Raw genomic sequence first — 16,709 nt, forward strand, 5'->3', positions numbered from 1 at the left:
GTTGACTTGTTAAAATGAATAAAAAATAATTAGTACCTGCATTGACAATATTGACATTGAAAATTATTCAACTAGAATTTCTCAATTTGTTATCTTTTAATTTTGCTTCCTAAGTGACAGCTGCAGTAGGATGCAAGACCACAATTAATAATCTGATTTTGTTTTTAATTGATGTTTAAGTGTATTGTGATGAGTCTAAGGATAGGTAACACGTGAGTAACTATATATGTAGAATGTGTGACAATGGGTGCTAAGAAAGCATTACAAAAATAACTCTGTGGGAAACAGAACTATGGCTAATTTGTTTTCCACCAAATTTGTTTTCATAATGTGTACTATAAAGGCAATTGGAGCATGTTATTATCTACATTCATTGTACCAGCAATTCAATGCATTCCCTTACAAAAGTCAGCACCATTAATGATCTTCCACAAAATAAACCTATCAATGAAACCTTTGAGAGCTTGTTACTGATTGCCATCTTCTTCAATGTCCAGTGGTGGCCAGATGCTAGACTGTGGTCCTTCCCCTTTTTAGTGAAGCTTCAAAGTTTAAAGTTCCAAGTAAATTTATTATTAAAGTACATATATGACACCTGAGATTCATTTTCTTGTGAGCATTTGCAGTAAGTATACAGAAATAAACAGTAGAATCAATGTAAAATGGCACACAACAAAGACAGACAAACTCCTTGTAGATATGCCCAGTGGTGGGGACTTCACCTGTGATGGGCTGAGCTGTATTCACTACTCTTTGTAGGCTTTTGCAAGGGCATTGATGCAGCCAATCGGTATACTCTCCAACATGCATCTGTAGAAGTTTGACAAAGTTTAGATGATGTGCTGAATCTTCACAGTCCTCTAAGCAAGTAGAAGCATCGCTCTGTCTTCTTTTTGATGGCCCAGGACAGATCCTTTGAAATTATAATGCTGAGGAATTTAAAGTTTCTGACTCTCTCCACCTGATCCACTGACAAGAACTGGCTCATGGACATCTGGTTCCATCCTCCTGTTGTCAATACAAGCTTCTTGCTTTTGTTGACGTTGAGTGAGAGGTTGTTGTGGCACCATTAAGGCAGATTTACAATCTCCCTCCTCTATACTGATTCATCACCACTTTTGCTTTATCCAGCAACAGCGGTGCCATCACCAAACTTAAATGTGGCATTGGAGTTGTACTTAGCCTCACAGTGCCAAGTATAAAGCGAGTACAGTAGGGGGCTAAGCACACAGCCTTAGTGATTGTAGAGTAGATGTTGTTGTCAGTCTGAACTGTCTGGGGCCGGCAAGTGAGGAAATCAGGGATCCATTTGCACAAGGATATATTGAGGAATAGGTCTTGGAGCTTATTGATTATTTTTGAGGGTATGATTGTGTTGAATGCAGAGTTTTAGTCTGTGAAATGGATCTAGATGTAAGCATCTTCTCTGTCTAGCTGTTCCAAGGTTCAGTGAAGAGTCAGTGAAATGTCATCTGCAGTTGACTTGTGAAGGTAGGCAAATTGGAACAGGTCATAGTTATTCCTCTGGCAAAAGTTGGTATGTTTCATCACCAACCTCTCACTGCCCTTCATCACAGTAGATGTAAGTGCTACTGAGTAATAGTCATTGAGGCAAGTTACCATATTCTTCGTGGGCACCAGTATAACTGAAGCCTGCTTGAAGCAGGTGGGTGCTTTAGACTGCCGAAGCAGCCGGTTAAAGGTATTAGTGAATGCTGACTGATAAATTTATCCAGTGGATAGCACAGTTCTTCCGTGCGTGGCCAGGTGCACTGTCTGGCTCAGATGCTTTACGGGGTTCATCTTCCTGATGGATATTCTCATGCCAACCTCAGAGACTGAAATCACAGGGTCAGAATCAGAATCAGGTTTATTCTCACCGACATGTGACGTGAAGTTTGTTAACTTACTGGCAGCAGTTCAATGCAATACATAATCTTAACAGAGAAAAAAATAAATAAAATAAAATTAATAATAATAAACAAACAAGTTAATCAGTTATGTATATTGAATAGATTAAAAAATAACGTGCAAAAATAGAAATACTGTATATTTTTTAAAAAGTGAGGTAGTGTCCAAAGACTCAATGACCATTTGGGAATCGGATGGCAGAGGGGAAGAAGCTGTTCCTGAATTGCTGAGCGTGTGCCTTCAGGCTTCTGTACCTCCCACTGGATGGTAACAGTGAGAAAAGGGCATGCCCTGGGTGCTGGAGTTCCTTAATAATGGACGCTGCCTTTCTGAGACACTGCTCCTAAAGATGTCCTGGGTACTTTGTAGGCTAGTGCCCAAGATGGAGCTGACTAGATTTACAACCTTCTGCAGCTTCTTTCGGTCCTGTGCAGCCTGTCAGAATGCTCTCCGTTGTTACAACAATAGAAGTTTTTGAGTGTATTCATTGACATACCAAATCTCTTCAAACTCCTAAAGAAGTATAGCTGCTGTCTTGCCTTCTTTATAACTACATCGATATGTTGGGACCTCAGAAATCTTGACACCCAGGAACTTGCTCACTCTCTCCATTTCTGATCCCTCGATGAGGACTGGTATGTGTTCCTTCGTCTTACCCTTCCTGAAGTCCCCAGTCAGCTCTTTCGTCTTACTGACATTGAGTGCCACGTTGTTGCTGCAGCACCACTCCACTATCTCACTCCTGTACACCAGGAGTTCTGGGAGTTTGTGAAGATACGTGCATGTTCTGTCATTCGGAGTATAGCATAAAAGACATTGAGCTAATCTGTTAATGAAACACTGTTGTCACATAAGTCGTTTGGTTTTACTTTGTAGGAGATGATGCACAGATATTGAGCCTACTTCTGTGATTCAAATTTGGTGCGGAATTGCTACATCGCATATGAGATAACCTCTTGCATTTTATTTGGGTGACAGACCTGAATGCGTTGATCTTGTGCTCAACAGATTGTAGATCTCTTTGTTCATCCAGAACTTCTGGTTGGGGAAGACTCTGAATGATTTTATAGGGGCACACTTATATACAAATGACTTTATGAAGTCCATGACGACTGTGGATAATCTGTTCAGATACTCTAATGTGTCCTTGAACATGGCCTAGTCCACCGACTCAGAGCAATCCCATAGCTGCTCCTCTGCTTCCTGCAATCACCTCATTATTGTCCTTGCCTCTGGAGCCTTGCTCTTTAGCCTCTGCCTATATGCGGACATCCACATGATCTGATTTCACGAAATGCGGTCTAGGGATGGAAAGTAGGCATTCCTTATCAAAGTTAACAGCAGTCGTGTGTGTTGGATCCTTGGTGCTGCAGGTGATATGTTGATGATAATTGGGCAGAGATTTCTTCAAGGAAGTCTGATTGATGTCCCCAACAATGATCTGTAAGGTGTTAGGATAGGCTGTTTCTTGTTTCCTAATTGCAACATTCAATACATCAAGTGCTTGCTTAACATTTGTCTTTGGTGGTATGTAAACTGCAGTCAGGATCACGGAGGAGAACTCCCTTGGTAAGTAGGATGGATGGCACTTAATCATTGGATGTTCTAGGTCAAGAGAACAAAAATAAAACAAGATCTCTACATCCAAGCAGCATGAAGAGTTTATCATGAAGCACAGACCTCCCCCTCATTCCTTCTCTGAATCAGCAGTTTGATTCATCTTGTGGATTGAGACCCTGTCTATTTGGAGCATTGTATCCGATGTGTCCCAATTGAACCTTATCTCTGTGAAATAGAAAACACAGCAATTCCTCATGTCTCTCCAATACAACAATCTTACCCTTAGGTCTTTTATCTTGTTCTCCAGTATCTGTACATTTGCTAGCAAGATGCTGGGTAGAGGTGCATGTGTTAGCACGTACTGTACTTTCTACATCTTGAGTGTGCCAGTCAGCAGCATTTGCTTTTGTTATAGAATCAACGCATCATTGACAGCAGTTTACCCACCATCAAGGACACTATACAGAAATGCGCTGGGAAAGAGCTGTAACATTATAAAGGATTCCACCCACCCTGCTCATGGACTGTTGTCCCAACCTATCACAGAGGATGCTATGCAGCATCCATGCCAGGAGCACCAGACTCAAAAACATTTACCTTCCCCAAGCAGTAAGGCTGATCAAAATCTTCACCCACTATCCTACCCCTCCATACCCCCACCATAACTACTTTACCATTTCCTGTCAGAATCACCTTACGTACAGACATAACTGGCAACACTTTATGGGCAGATAGCCAATCTCTGTATATAAGCTACCTTATGTATTAATATTTATTGTGCTATTTTATAATTATGTTCTTTATCTATGTGTTATCTTTGGTCTAGAAATAACATTAAACAACCTTAATACATAGTGGTATTACCAGAGCAATTATCAAAGAAAGAATCTGGAGGTCATCAGACATGCAGTTGCTTCAAAAGGAGGATGCATTGGGCCTTTGTTAAGGTTCAACTCAACACTCTGTAGTTCACGAGGTGTTCCCAGGGATGCATTGTGAGACAAATCTATATACTACTAAAACTCTTATGCTCTGTTTGTCTGTTTGTGACCTCCAGTTAGCGCAAATGGTGCATTACAGCTGCACTATTTTTGGCAAAATTGACTTAAAATGCACTAACTTACAGAATGCAGGCAAAGTTCAGGTTTATATATTCATATAAAATTGCTCATTCGCCAAAATCAACAGCCCCGCTTTCACCCGAGAGCCAATCTACCATCACGGAAATTGGGACACGACAACATGACGCATGTACATGGCCAGCTCAACAGCGCCTCATGATGCTCACAGCAGCGACACCAACTGCAGCGAAAGGACAGGGCTATCACGTCCATTTAGGAGAGCGCCAACCACATCATAAAGAAAAACCAGAATCCTGGATGCTTTGCTGTTACTGCTTCGTATCTTCTACCCAGCATTAGGGTAACAAAATATGGACAGCCTAATTATGGTGCGTGCAAAGAGAAGGGGGACATTATAGTCAACAGATGACGCCAAACGTCGTTGGGATGCGGCAAAGAGAGGGAGAGAACAAGAATCGGATGAGTTTAGGGCCGCATGTCTCCAGGATCAGAGAGTCAGGACAAAAAAGGATGAGAGAAGAAGAGACAGAGGAGGAGAGGCATGCACGTCTCCAGAATGACAACAATTGGCACAGAAGGAGGAGAGAACAAGAATTGGATCAGGTCAGGGCTGCACGACTCCAGGATCTGAGAGAAAGAACAAATGGTAGAAGAGACGAAGGATGAAAGGGCTGAACGTTTCCAGAATGACAAAAGCAGGCAGAGAAGGAGGAGAGAGGAAGAGACGGAGGAGAAAAGATAAGATCAACTCGAGAATATGCGTCAAAGAGTAATTATTGTGAGAGTTGCTGAAGACAACAGTGGCCACTTTCAACGACAATACCTCCACAGAGAAAGAGCAAGGCAAAATGCATGACTCATATGGCGTAACATTTCTGCTGATATTGGTACAATGACCAGAGTATGCCCTCCTGTCGTGCCTTCCTTTTCACTGGAGAAACTGCAAATTTCTGCTGTATGAGGGGGAAGGTCAGGATAGGCAATTTGCAGCCTTTACCTAATGAACTCCTCAATCTATACAGCAGTGATGAACCTATTGCAAACAAGTTCAGGAAAAACATCAGACAATACAATTGCCTCTTCCAAATGACATCCTTTGGTGCCAAAGGATGACCTATCAAGGCCAAATCCATCATTACTTAAGACATTTAATGTCAGACCCCAACCAGCAAGCCCAATTCCTTCAAATTTACTTCATGGATCCTTAAGACAGCATAGAATTCAGAATAGAGATACTCCAGAATGATGGAATTCAACGTGAGATTGTTGAATTATTGGAAAACCTACTACGACAATGAAACCCATACATTGTGTCCCTTCAACTTGCAAAAGAACAAATTCGAGGCATGCCAGAGGCGTCCATTGTCATTGATCCTGACTGGAGACCGGCATTTGAACATAAGAGAAGATTTAATGCACAAACTGCCAACAAACTGCCATCATTATACCGAACAGCAAGATCACGGCACATTGTGTTGAAAGAACGAGGAGGTGATTTGCAAATCATTTCAGAGTCCCATCGCTCATATGACAGCTTTCAATACGTACTTTTCTTTCCACTTTGAGACGATGGCTGGCATCATCAACTCCGAATGACGAACAACATGAAACTGACGGCAATGCGTTATTATGCGTATCAAATAATGAACCATGAGAATGAGTTTAACCTTCTCAGAGGAGGACATCTAATCCAACAATATTTGGCCAATATGGCTGCTAAGATTGAAGGCGAGAGGCTGAGCTACATCCGAATGAATCAAGCAACCTTGAGATCAACAACATACAGAGGCCTGACTGATGCATTGAATGATGACGATGATTTCAGAAACATTGGAAGGCGCATCATCCTCTTCTCAACAGTTGTCAGTGGACCGAGATGCACGATGGAACAATGTCAGGACGCCGTGATATATATACAGAAGTATGGTAATGCTTCATTGTTCATTACAATGACATGCAATCCACACTGGCCCGAAATCCAACAGCATCTTTTTTTGCATCAGCAACCAAGCGATCGGCCGGATTTAATCGCGAGAGTGTTTGACTTGAAGAGAAAGTTGTTTATGAAGTACCTCTCTGGAACAGATGGTCTCTTTGGTAGGTGTATTGCTTACATTGTAAGTGTCGAATGCCAAAAGCGGGGTCTGCCTCATTTGCACTGTCTGTTGTCGCTTGATGAGGCATTCAAGCCGAGAACACGAGATTATGATAGATTCGTGCAAGCAGAATTACCAGACCCAAATGAAGATCCCGAGCTGCATGAATTGTTATTGAAGCACATGATACATGGTCCATATTGCATCAGTAAATCACCGTGTTAGCAAAATGGTACATGAAGTAACAGGTACCCGAAGCCATTTATTGAGCATACAAGGTGTGGGGATGATTCATATCCTGTGTATAGGAGAGGGTCTGTGGAATTGGGAGGATTTGAAGGTCATCAAGTAGGACGACAAAGTCAAACTATAACTTTGGAATGGGTGCCCAACTATTGAAGCTGTTCAATTGTCATCTAAATGTAGAAATATGCTCATCTGTCAAGTCCATCAAATACATGATCAAGTATACAATGAAGGGAAGTGATTGGGCAACTTTTGGAGTGAATAGAGAAGACAAAATCACACAGTATTTGACAGGCAGATATATTGGGCATTCTGAAGCTGTCGGATCGATACTTGGATTTCCAGTTCACGAGAGGGAACTAGCCATTGTTTGCCTTCAAGTGCACCTTCCCCAACAGCATCAAGTATCAACATCGGTGTGTTCAATAATGACATTGTCATGATCCCAAGAATTACTCTCAATTTATCAGAAGGGGAAGATGTCCCTCTTCAGCAGAGCCAGTTCTCGATACACTCATGCTTTGCTATGACTATGCATAAGGCACAAGGCCAAACCATGGAGAATGTGTTGATTTATCTGGAGAAACTGGTATTCCAGCATGGTCAGCTGTATGTGACTTTAAGCCGGGGAAAAAGAAATGAAAGCATTAGAGCATATATGTCAAACTCAAGGCCCGCAGGCCAAATCCGGCCCGCGGTGGAATTATCTTTGGCCTGCGAGATAATATCTAATTACTATTAAAGCTGGCCCCAGTAATCGAAGCGCCTATGGCGTATGATATGGCTAATGCTGAGTTTATTCAGGTACCAGGTTTTCAGGGTTTTTAGTGTTTATTCGGCAGTCTTGCTCGGCAGTCTTCTTCATAAGAAACGGAATTTGTAAAGTGAAACACTTTGTAGTTATAGCAGAGACTGAGACACATGAGAGCAGGCTGAAAAAACAGAGGCAACGAAAGCTGCGTTCGCACGCGTCCGACTGATCCGGCCCGCATGAAGCTGCATTTTGCTCAATCTGGCCCGTGACCTAAAATGAGTTTGACACCCCTGCGTTAGAGTATTCTTGAAGGGTGACTGAAATGTCATCAAAAGTGTCCTTCGTTAAATGAGGAGGAGCTACATTTGTCTTACTACACGTCTTTATTCTTTAATAAACTGAGTTATTCTTATTTAATTTCCAAAGCACATCACATCAGACTGCACAACCTTTCTCTCAAAGGGTGCCCCAACAGGTCACCCCGTTGTCTAGTATTGACTATTACTGGAAGATTATCACTTCAGGAAAAGACACACTTTGATATGGTGCTCCAGTGCAAGGAGATATCTGCAAGCAGATGCTGTCAACTGGTGCATTGCAAGGTGCAGGAGTATATGCTAATGATATATGATTTTGCCCTTCAGATCATAGTAATCACTACACAATTGTGTTTATATTTGCTGTATTTCTGCCTTCTGACATCATCCCCTCCACAATCACCATCAGCACAGGTGCACAACAACTCTGTGTGCTTAGCCCTCTGTTCTGCTGACTTTATACTTATAAGACCACAAGATATAGGAGCAACATTAGGCCATTTGGCCCATCGAGTCTGCTCCACCATTTCATCATGATTGATTCAATTTTCCTCTTATCCCCAGTCTCCTGCCTTCTCCCCGTATCCCTTCATGCCTGGACCAATCAAGAATCTATCAACCTTTGCCTTAAATATACATAAATACCTGGCCTCCACAGCTGCCCGTGGCAAAGAATTCCACAGATTCACCACTCTCTGGCTAAAGAATTTCCTCCTCATCTCTGTTCTAAAAGGACATCTCTCTATTCTGAGGCTGTGTCCTCTGGTCTGAGAGTCTCCCACCATAGGAAGCATCCTCTCCACATCCACTCTATCAAGGCCTTTCACCAGTCAGTAGGTTTCAATGAAGTCACCCTTCATTTCTTCTGAATTCTAGTGAATACAGGCCCTGAGTTATCAAACGTTCTTCGTATGACAAGCCATTCAGTCCTAAAATAATTTTCATGAACCTCCTTTGAACCCTCTCCTGTTTCAGTACTTCCTTTCTAAGATAAGGGGCCGAAACCTGCGCACAACACTCCCAGGTGATGCCTCACTAGTGCTTTATAAAGTTTCAACATTATAGTCTTCTTGAAATCAATGCTAACATTGCATTTGCCTTCCTCACCACAGACTCAACCTGCTAATTAACCTTTAGGGAATCCTGCACAAGGACTCTCAAGACCATTTGTGCCTCGGTTTTTTGTATTTTTCTTCCATTTAGAAAATAGTCAACCCTTTCATTTTTTCTACCAAAGTGCATGACCATACACTTCTTGACACTGTATTCCATCCGCCATTCTCCTAATCTGTCGAAGTCCTTCTTTAGCCTCTCTGCTTCCTCAAAACTACCTGCCCCTCCTTCCATCTCCATATCATTTCAAACTTTGCAACAAAGCCATCAATTTCATCATCCAGATCATTGGCATATAATGTAAAAAGAATCGGTCCCAACACAGACCCCTGTGGAACACCACTAGTCACCAGCAGCCAGTCAGCAAAGGTTCCCTTTATTCCCACTCTTTGCATCCTGCCAGTCAGCCACTGCTTTATCCAAACAGGAATCTTTCCTGTAGTACCATGGGCTTGTAGTTTGTTAAGTAGCTTCATGTGCGGTATCTTGTCAAAATTCTTCTGAAAATCCAAGTACACAACATCAACTTATTCTCCTTTGTCTATCCTGATTATTACTTCTTTAAAGAATTCCAATAGATTTGTCAGGCAAGATTTTCCCTTGAGGAAACCATGCTGATTACTGCCTATTTTATCACGTGCCTCCAAGTACTCTGAGATCTCATCCTTAATAATCAACTCCAACAACTTCCCAACCACTGAGGTCAGACTAAAACTAACTAGCTTATGTTTTCCTTTCTTCTGCCTCTCTCCCTTCCTGAAGATAGAGTGACATTTGCAACTTTCCAGTCTCATGGAACTATTCCAGAATCTAGTGATTCTTGAAAGATCATTACTAATGCCTCCGCAATGCCTGCACAATCACTTCAACCACCTCTTTCAAAACTCTGGGTGTAGACTATCTGGTCTAGGTGACTTATCTACCTTTAGAGCTTTCAGTTTCCCAAGCACCTTCTCTCTCGCTATGGTAATTTCACATATTTCATGGCCCTGACACTTGGAGCTTCCACCATACTGCTAGTGTCTTCCACAGTGAAGACTTATGACTGTGAGGCTAAGTGCAGCATCAATGTCATATTTAAGTTACTGATGACACCACAGTTGGCTGAATCAAAGGTGGTACGAATCAACACTCCATTTCAGAAGAGCTGTCCTGGGTCCACAATGTAAGGGCCATTAGAAAGAATGGCACAGCAGCATCTCTACTTACTTCAAAGTTTCCAAAGATTCGGCAAATGATCTAAAACTTTGACAACTGCAGTAGATCCGTGGTGCAGAGTATTCTAACTGGCTGCATGACAGCCAGGAAGGATGTACAGGAGCCTTAGGTCCCATACCACTAGTTTCAGGAACAGTCAGGACCCCCCAACCATCAAGCTCTTGGACCAGAGTGGATAATTTGACTCACCACAACACTGAACTGACTTCACAACCCACAAACTCACTTTACAACTCTCATTCTCAATATTATTTATTTATTGTAGTTGCACAGTTTGTTGTCATTTGCGTATTTGTTGTTTGTCCATTTTTTCATTGATTATATTGTGTTTGTTTATATTTACTGTGAATGCCCACAAGAAAATGGATCTCTGGGTAGTGTATGATGACATGTATGGAGTTTGATAATAAATTAACTTTGAACTTTGGATTCAAACCCAGACTCTGTCTGTGTGGAGCTCTCCCTATGACTATGTGAGTTTTCTCCTGATTTTCTGGTTTCCTCCCAAAACCGTGGTGTGTGGCAGAGTGGTAGCATCTAGGGGAGTTGACTTGAATGTCATATTAGTGGAAATGGGTGGTTGATGTGGTTTTAGTAGACTGGAGGACCTGTTTCCCTGTGGTATCTCTCCATGGTAACACTTGGTATCAGCCTCCTCAGGATCCACACTAAGCAATGACATGGGTGGGAAAAATTAAATGTTGAACTCCATCAAAGGTTGTTTTAAAATAATATTGAATGCTATGTATCTTTTGGAACCATCTCACCTGAGGGATGTACAGTACCAGGAGGTTTTGAAAGCTGTAGTTCAGAACCTAGCATTTTAATGTTTGGAGAAAAAATATAGTAAAACACATATAAAAATAAGAAAAAATAACAAATGATAAATGTGGATTTTAAAGAGATAAGTCTTACTTGAAGAGGGAACATAAGAGAGTGGAAGATACAGCTTATTTATAACGACAATACGATCAAACAGTCATTAGCGGGCTGCAAAGCATGATAAACGTTTTGAGATAAATGATAGTTAATTGTGGTAGTAAAAGTGGGAAGTAAAGTACTAGAAGTTCAACACCACTATCATTGTTCTATTTATTTTAATGGTTTAAACTTTGGACTCACTTTACACAAATAGCTGTACCTCCATGGCAAATCCATTAAAATCCCAAAGTTCGCAGATGACACGCCTCTAATAATGATGTGACCTGCTATCAAAGAGAGGTAGACTATCATGCACAATAGTGTGCTCGTAACAACGTGGAGTGTAATGCTATCAAGATAGTGGAAATGAGGATTGACTTCCACTGACAGCCCCTAACATTTTGCCCGTGCACTTTGGAAATGTGTCAGGCTGTGTCATTCAGATTCCTGGGGACGACCATTGCCAATACATTGAAGTGGGACAAGCACATTACGCTCATCACTAGGAAAGCCCAGCAGAGATTGTTCTTCCTACACCAGCTTAGGAAATTTAACATCTCAGGGCATATCCAGTTGAATTTTTGCTCAGCCATCATTGAGAATGTTGTGACCACTTCTATCACTATATGGTTTCCCACCTCGTCCTCCTTCCTCTCCAAGTCCAGGTTGCAGCAAGTGGTCCATTCAACGGAGAATGTCATTGGCTGTCGGCTACTGACATTAAATCACCTGTTCATCACCAGAGTGAAGGAAAGTGTTAAAAAATTTACTGTTGACTCCACCCACCTTTTCATCAAATTGCCATTAGGGAGATGCTACGTCCATCAACACCAGGACTACACTTCATCTCTGAAGTTTCTTTTCTAAAGTTATGCAGCTTCTCAACAAAACTCAAGTGTTATACCCAAACATTCATTAAATGGTCTTTCCTGCTTTCCTTATTCTGTTGATAATTACTGAGCCTGTTTATATGTTCACATTTACTTAAGTTTGATTGTTGACATTTGCACAAGTGACCATTCTGCTAATTATTGATTGCTCAAGGCTGTTTGCACTATTGTCTTGTAAATTGTTGGTTGCTATTGTGTTGTCTGTTATGATATTATCCTGTGTTTTATGATTGGCGCCGAACTACAATCGATTCTGGTATGTTTCACAAACTGAGTTTGCGAGTGTCACCAAATTGAGAGGGATAATTGAAACGCATTATAAGAAAGTATTAATATATTTGCTAAGTGAAAGTATAGTTATAACAATAAGTTATTTGGTGTAGCCATTTTTATTTCATAAAACTGCACATAAATGTTTCAGAAAATAGCTGCTTGTCTGTGATTGTTGCGTTTGTTGCATTCTTTTAAAACATTCAGATATCTCTTGCAAAAAGAAAAGGGACAGTAAGATTCATATTTCATCAGACACAGAATAAGATTGAGACTAATCACTTTTTGACAAGCTTAATCTTATTTCTATTAGTTTACAATAGCTTAGATTTGCATAACATTCTAATTTAGCAAAATCATCCCAAGGTGTGACATGTGTCTAATGCCATATAAAACAGTTAGAAGATTCATTATGATCCCAGTACATTTTACTGACAGAGTTAACTTTCAATTCAAGATACGAGGGGTGATTGATAAGTTCGTGGCCTAAGGTAGAAGGATCAATTTTAGAAAATCAACATGAACAACACGCTGGAGGAACTCCGCAGGTCGGACAGCATCCGTGGAAATGAGCAGTCAACGTTTCGGGCTGAGACCCTTCGTCAGGACTGAAGAGGGAGGGGGCAGGGGCCCTATAAAGAAGGTGGGGGGGAGGGTGGGAAGGAGAAGGCTGGTAGGTGCCAGGTGAAAAACCAATCAGAGGAAAGGTCAAGGGGTGGCGGAGGGGAAGCTGGGAGGGGATAGGCAGAAAAGGTGAAGAAGGAATGTAAGGGGAAAGTGCTGTGTAGTAGAAGAAGGCAGAATCATAAGAGAGGTAATAGGCAGCTGGAAGAGGAGGCAGAGTGAAACTGGGATAGGGGAAGGGAGAGGGAGGGAATTACCGCAAGTTGGAGAATTCAATGTTCAATGTTCATACCAAGGGGCTGGAGACTACCCGGACGGTATATGAGGTGTTGCTCCTCCAACCTGAGTTTGGCCTCATCATGGCAGTAGAGGAGGCCATGTATGGACATATCCGAATGGGAATGTGAAGCAGAGTTGAAGTGGGTGGCAACTGGGAGATCCTGTCTGTTGTGGCGGAGGTACTCGATGAAGCGGTCCCCCAATCTGCGTCGGGTCTCGGTGATGTAGAGGATGCCGCACCAGGAGCACTAGATGCAATAGATGACCCCATCAGACTCAAAAATGAAGTGTTGCCTCACCTGGAAGGACTGTTTGGGGCCCTGAATGGTGGTAAGAGAGGAGGTGTAGGGACAGGTGTAGCACTTAGGCTTGCAGGGATAAGTACCAGGTGGGAGATCTGGGGGGAGGGATGTGTGGACCAGGGAGTCGCAGAGGACTTATGGGAATTATGAGTGTTTTGGAGAGAGGAGTGGTGAAGTTGAGACGGTGGATGTTTCAGTGACACTCGATCGTTTCATCTCCAACTGTCGCCTCCTCTCTCCTGTTCCAACCTCACTCCGTTTGAACGCACTGCCCTCCACTCTCTCCGCACTAATCCTAACCTCACCATCAAACCCGCAGACAAAGGTGGTGTCGTAATAGTCTGGTGGATGGACCGCTACCTCACTGAGGCCAAACGACAGCTCTCTGACACCTCCTCTTACTTATCCTGGAACAGGACCCCACCAGAAAACATCAAACCATTGTCTCCCGTAGCATCACTGCCCTTATCAACTCCGGAGACCTTCCATCCTCAGCCAAAAAATTCATAATTTCCACACCCCGCACTGCTCGGTTTTACCTCCTCCCCAAGATCCACGAGCCTGACTATCCCGGTAGATCCATAGTTTCAGCCTGCCCCTGCCCCACCGAACTTGTATCTGCTTACCTGGACTCCATTTTGTCACCCATAGTTCAGTCCCTCCCCACCTACATCTGGGATACATTCCATGCCCTCCACCTCTTCAATAACTTCCAGTTCCCCAGTTCCGACTGCTTCATTTTCACTATGGATGTCCAATCCTTATACACTTCCATTCCCCATCAAGAAGGCCTCAAAGCACTCCGCTACTTTCTTGTCAATAGACCTCACCAGTTCCCCAACACCACCACACTCCTCCGGTTGGTGGAACTGGTACTCACACTTAATAACTTCTCTTTTGGCTCTTCTCACTTTCTTCAGACCAAGGGTGTAGCTATGGGCACTCGCATGGGCCCCGGCTATGCCTGCCTCTTCGTGGGTACTGCTCCCCAACTTTTCCTTTGCTACATTGACGACTACATTGGTGCTGCTTCCTGTACCCATGCTGAGCTCCTCAATTTTATCTACTTTGCTTCTAACTTCCACCCAGCCCTCAAATTCACTTGGTCCATCTTGGACACTTCCCTCCCCTTTCTTGATCTTTCGATCTCCATCTCTGGAGACAGACTGTCCACTGACATCTTCTATAAACCCACTGACTCTCATAACTATCACGACTATACCACTTCCCACCCTGCCAAATGCAAAAATGCTATTCCCTATTTCCAGTTCCTCCATCTCTGCCGCATCTGCTCCCAGGATGAGGCTTTCTGTTTCAGGACATCTCAAATTTCCTATTCTTTAAGGATCATGGTTTCCCTTCTGCCGTCATCAATGATGCCCTCACCTGCATCTCCTCCATCTCTCGCACTTCGGCCCTCACCCCATCCTCTCATCACCACAACAGGGACCGAGTTCCCGTTGTCCTCACCTACCACCCCACCAGCCTCCAGATCCAGCATATTATCCTCCGCAACTTCTGCCACCTTCAACAGGACCCCACCACTAAGCACATCTTTCCCTCCCTACCCCTCTCAGCTTTTCGCAGGGATCGTTCCCTCTGCGACTCCCTGGTCCACACGTCCCTCCCCACAAATCTCCCACCTGGTACTTATCCCTGCAAGCATAAGTGCTGCACCTGTCCCTACACCTCCTCTCTTACCACCATTCAGGGCCCCAAACAGTCCTTCCAGGTGAGGCAACACTTCATTTGTGAGTCTGTTGGGGTCATCTATTGCATTCGGTGCTCCCGGTACGGCCCCCTCTACATCGGCGAGACCCGACGCAGATTGGGGGAGTGCTTCGTCAAGCACCTCCACTCCGTCCGTCACAATAGACAGGATCTCCCGGTTGCCACCCACTTCAACTCTGCTTCACATTCCCATTCGGATATGTCCATATATGGCCTCCTCTACTGCCATGATGAGGCCAAACTCAGGTTGGAGGAGCAACACCTCATATACCGTCTGGGTAGTCTCCAGCCCCTTGGTATGAACATTGAATTCTCCAACTTCTGGTAATTCCCTCCCTCTCCCTTCCCCCATCCCAGTTTCACTCTGCCTCCTCCTCCAGCTGCCTATCACCTCTCTCATGATTCTGCCTTCTTCTACTACACAGCACTTTCCCCTTGCATTCCTTCTTCACCTTTTCTGCCTATCCCCTCCCAGCTTCCCTTCCCCCACCCCTTGACCTTTCCTCTGATTGGTTTTTCACCTGGCACCTACCAGCCTTTTCCTTCCCACCCTCCCCCAACTTTCTTTATCAGGCCCCTGCCCCCTCCCTCTTCAGTCCTGACAAAGGGTCTCGGCCCGAAACGTTGACTGCTCGTTTCCACGGATGCTGTCTGACCTGCTGAGTTTCTCCAGCGTGTTGTTCATTTTGATTTGACCACAGCATCTGCAGTGTACTTCATGTTTTTAATTTTAGAAAACCTAGCACATTTATTTTTCAACATAGTCCCCTCCTACATTTACACACTTAGTCCAGCGGTTGTGGAGCATATGGATCTTGGACCTCCAGAAAGTGTCCACAGATGGGTGATTGATAAGTTTGTGGCCTAAGGTAGGAGATGAGTTATACAGCTCTCGTTACATGCACATGCAGGTCAACTCTGAGTGATTAGGCAGAAAGTTTTAAGTTAATAACTCATCTCCTTCTACCTCAGGCCACGAATTTATCCGTCACCCCTCATATATTAATCACATTGCACAAGTGCAATATGGAAGTCTAGCCTCTCATATCCTCTAATCTATTATACAACATCCTGCTAACAAAAGGATTTTATCAATTGATAATTGTAATTTCCATGCTTTTAATCATAGTGTTTGTTATATGTTTGTTACTCAAGTGCTTTGTTTTGTGTTAAATCAAATACCTAGAACTCTCATTCTTTTGGAACTCATTTTCATCATAGGTTCAGCGTAAGATTCCAGAAGAAAGGATCATTGAGTGAGTACATAAATAATGTCACTCTTAAATTGGAAAAAGTCTTGCACTGTAATTTTCTCACATTGATTCAAGATACTGTGATAAACATATAAAATGGGAGGGGCTTCTTAAACCTGATATGCTATTCAATGATTCTAGC

At 43.0% G+C, this 16,709-nt stretch overlaps 1 protein-coding gene across 3 annotated transcripts in view; it reads left to right on the top strand.

Annotated features, from left to right (window-relative positions):
* The window catches only part of alkbh3 (alkB homolog 3, alpha-ketoglutarate dependent dioxygenase), a 67,264-nt gene that overhangs the window by 19,559 nt on the left and 30,996 nt on the right, over positions 1-16,709 (top strand). For all 3 annotated transcript variants that reach the window (XM_073049670.1, XM_073049669.1, XM_073049672.1), the window contains exon 4: positions 16,536-16,570. In XM_073049670.1, the coding sequence (XP_072905771.1) occupies positions 16,536-16,570 (35 nt within the window). The remainder of the gene's footprint in view (positions 1-16,535; positions 16,571-16,709) is intronic.

Source organism: Hemitrygon akajei, chromosome 6 (genome assembly GCF_048418815.1).
Source record: "Hemitrygon akajei chromosome 6, sHemAka1.3, whole genome shotgun sequence".
Lineage (NCBI taxonomy): Eukaryota > Metazoa > Chordata > Chondrichthyes > Myliobatiformes > Dasyatidae > Hemitrygon > Hemitrygon akajei.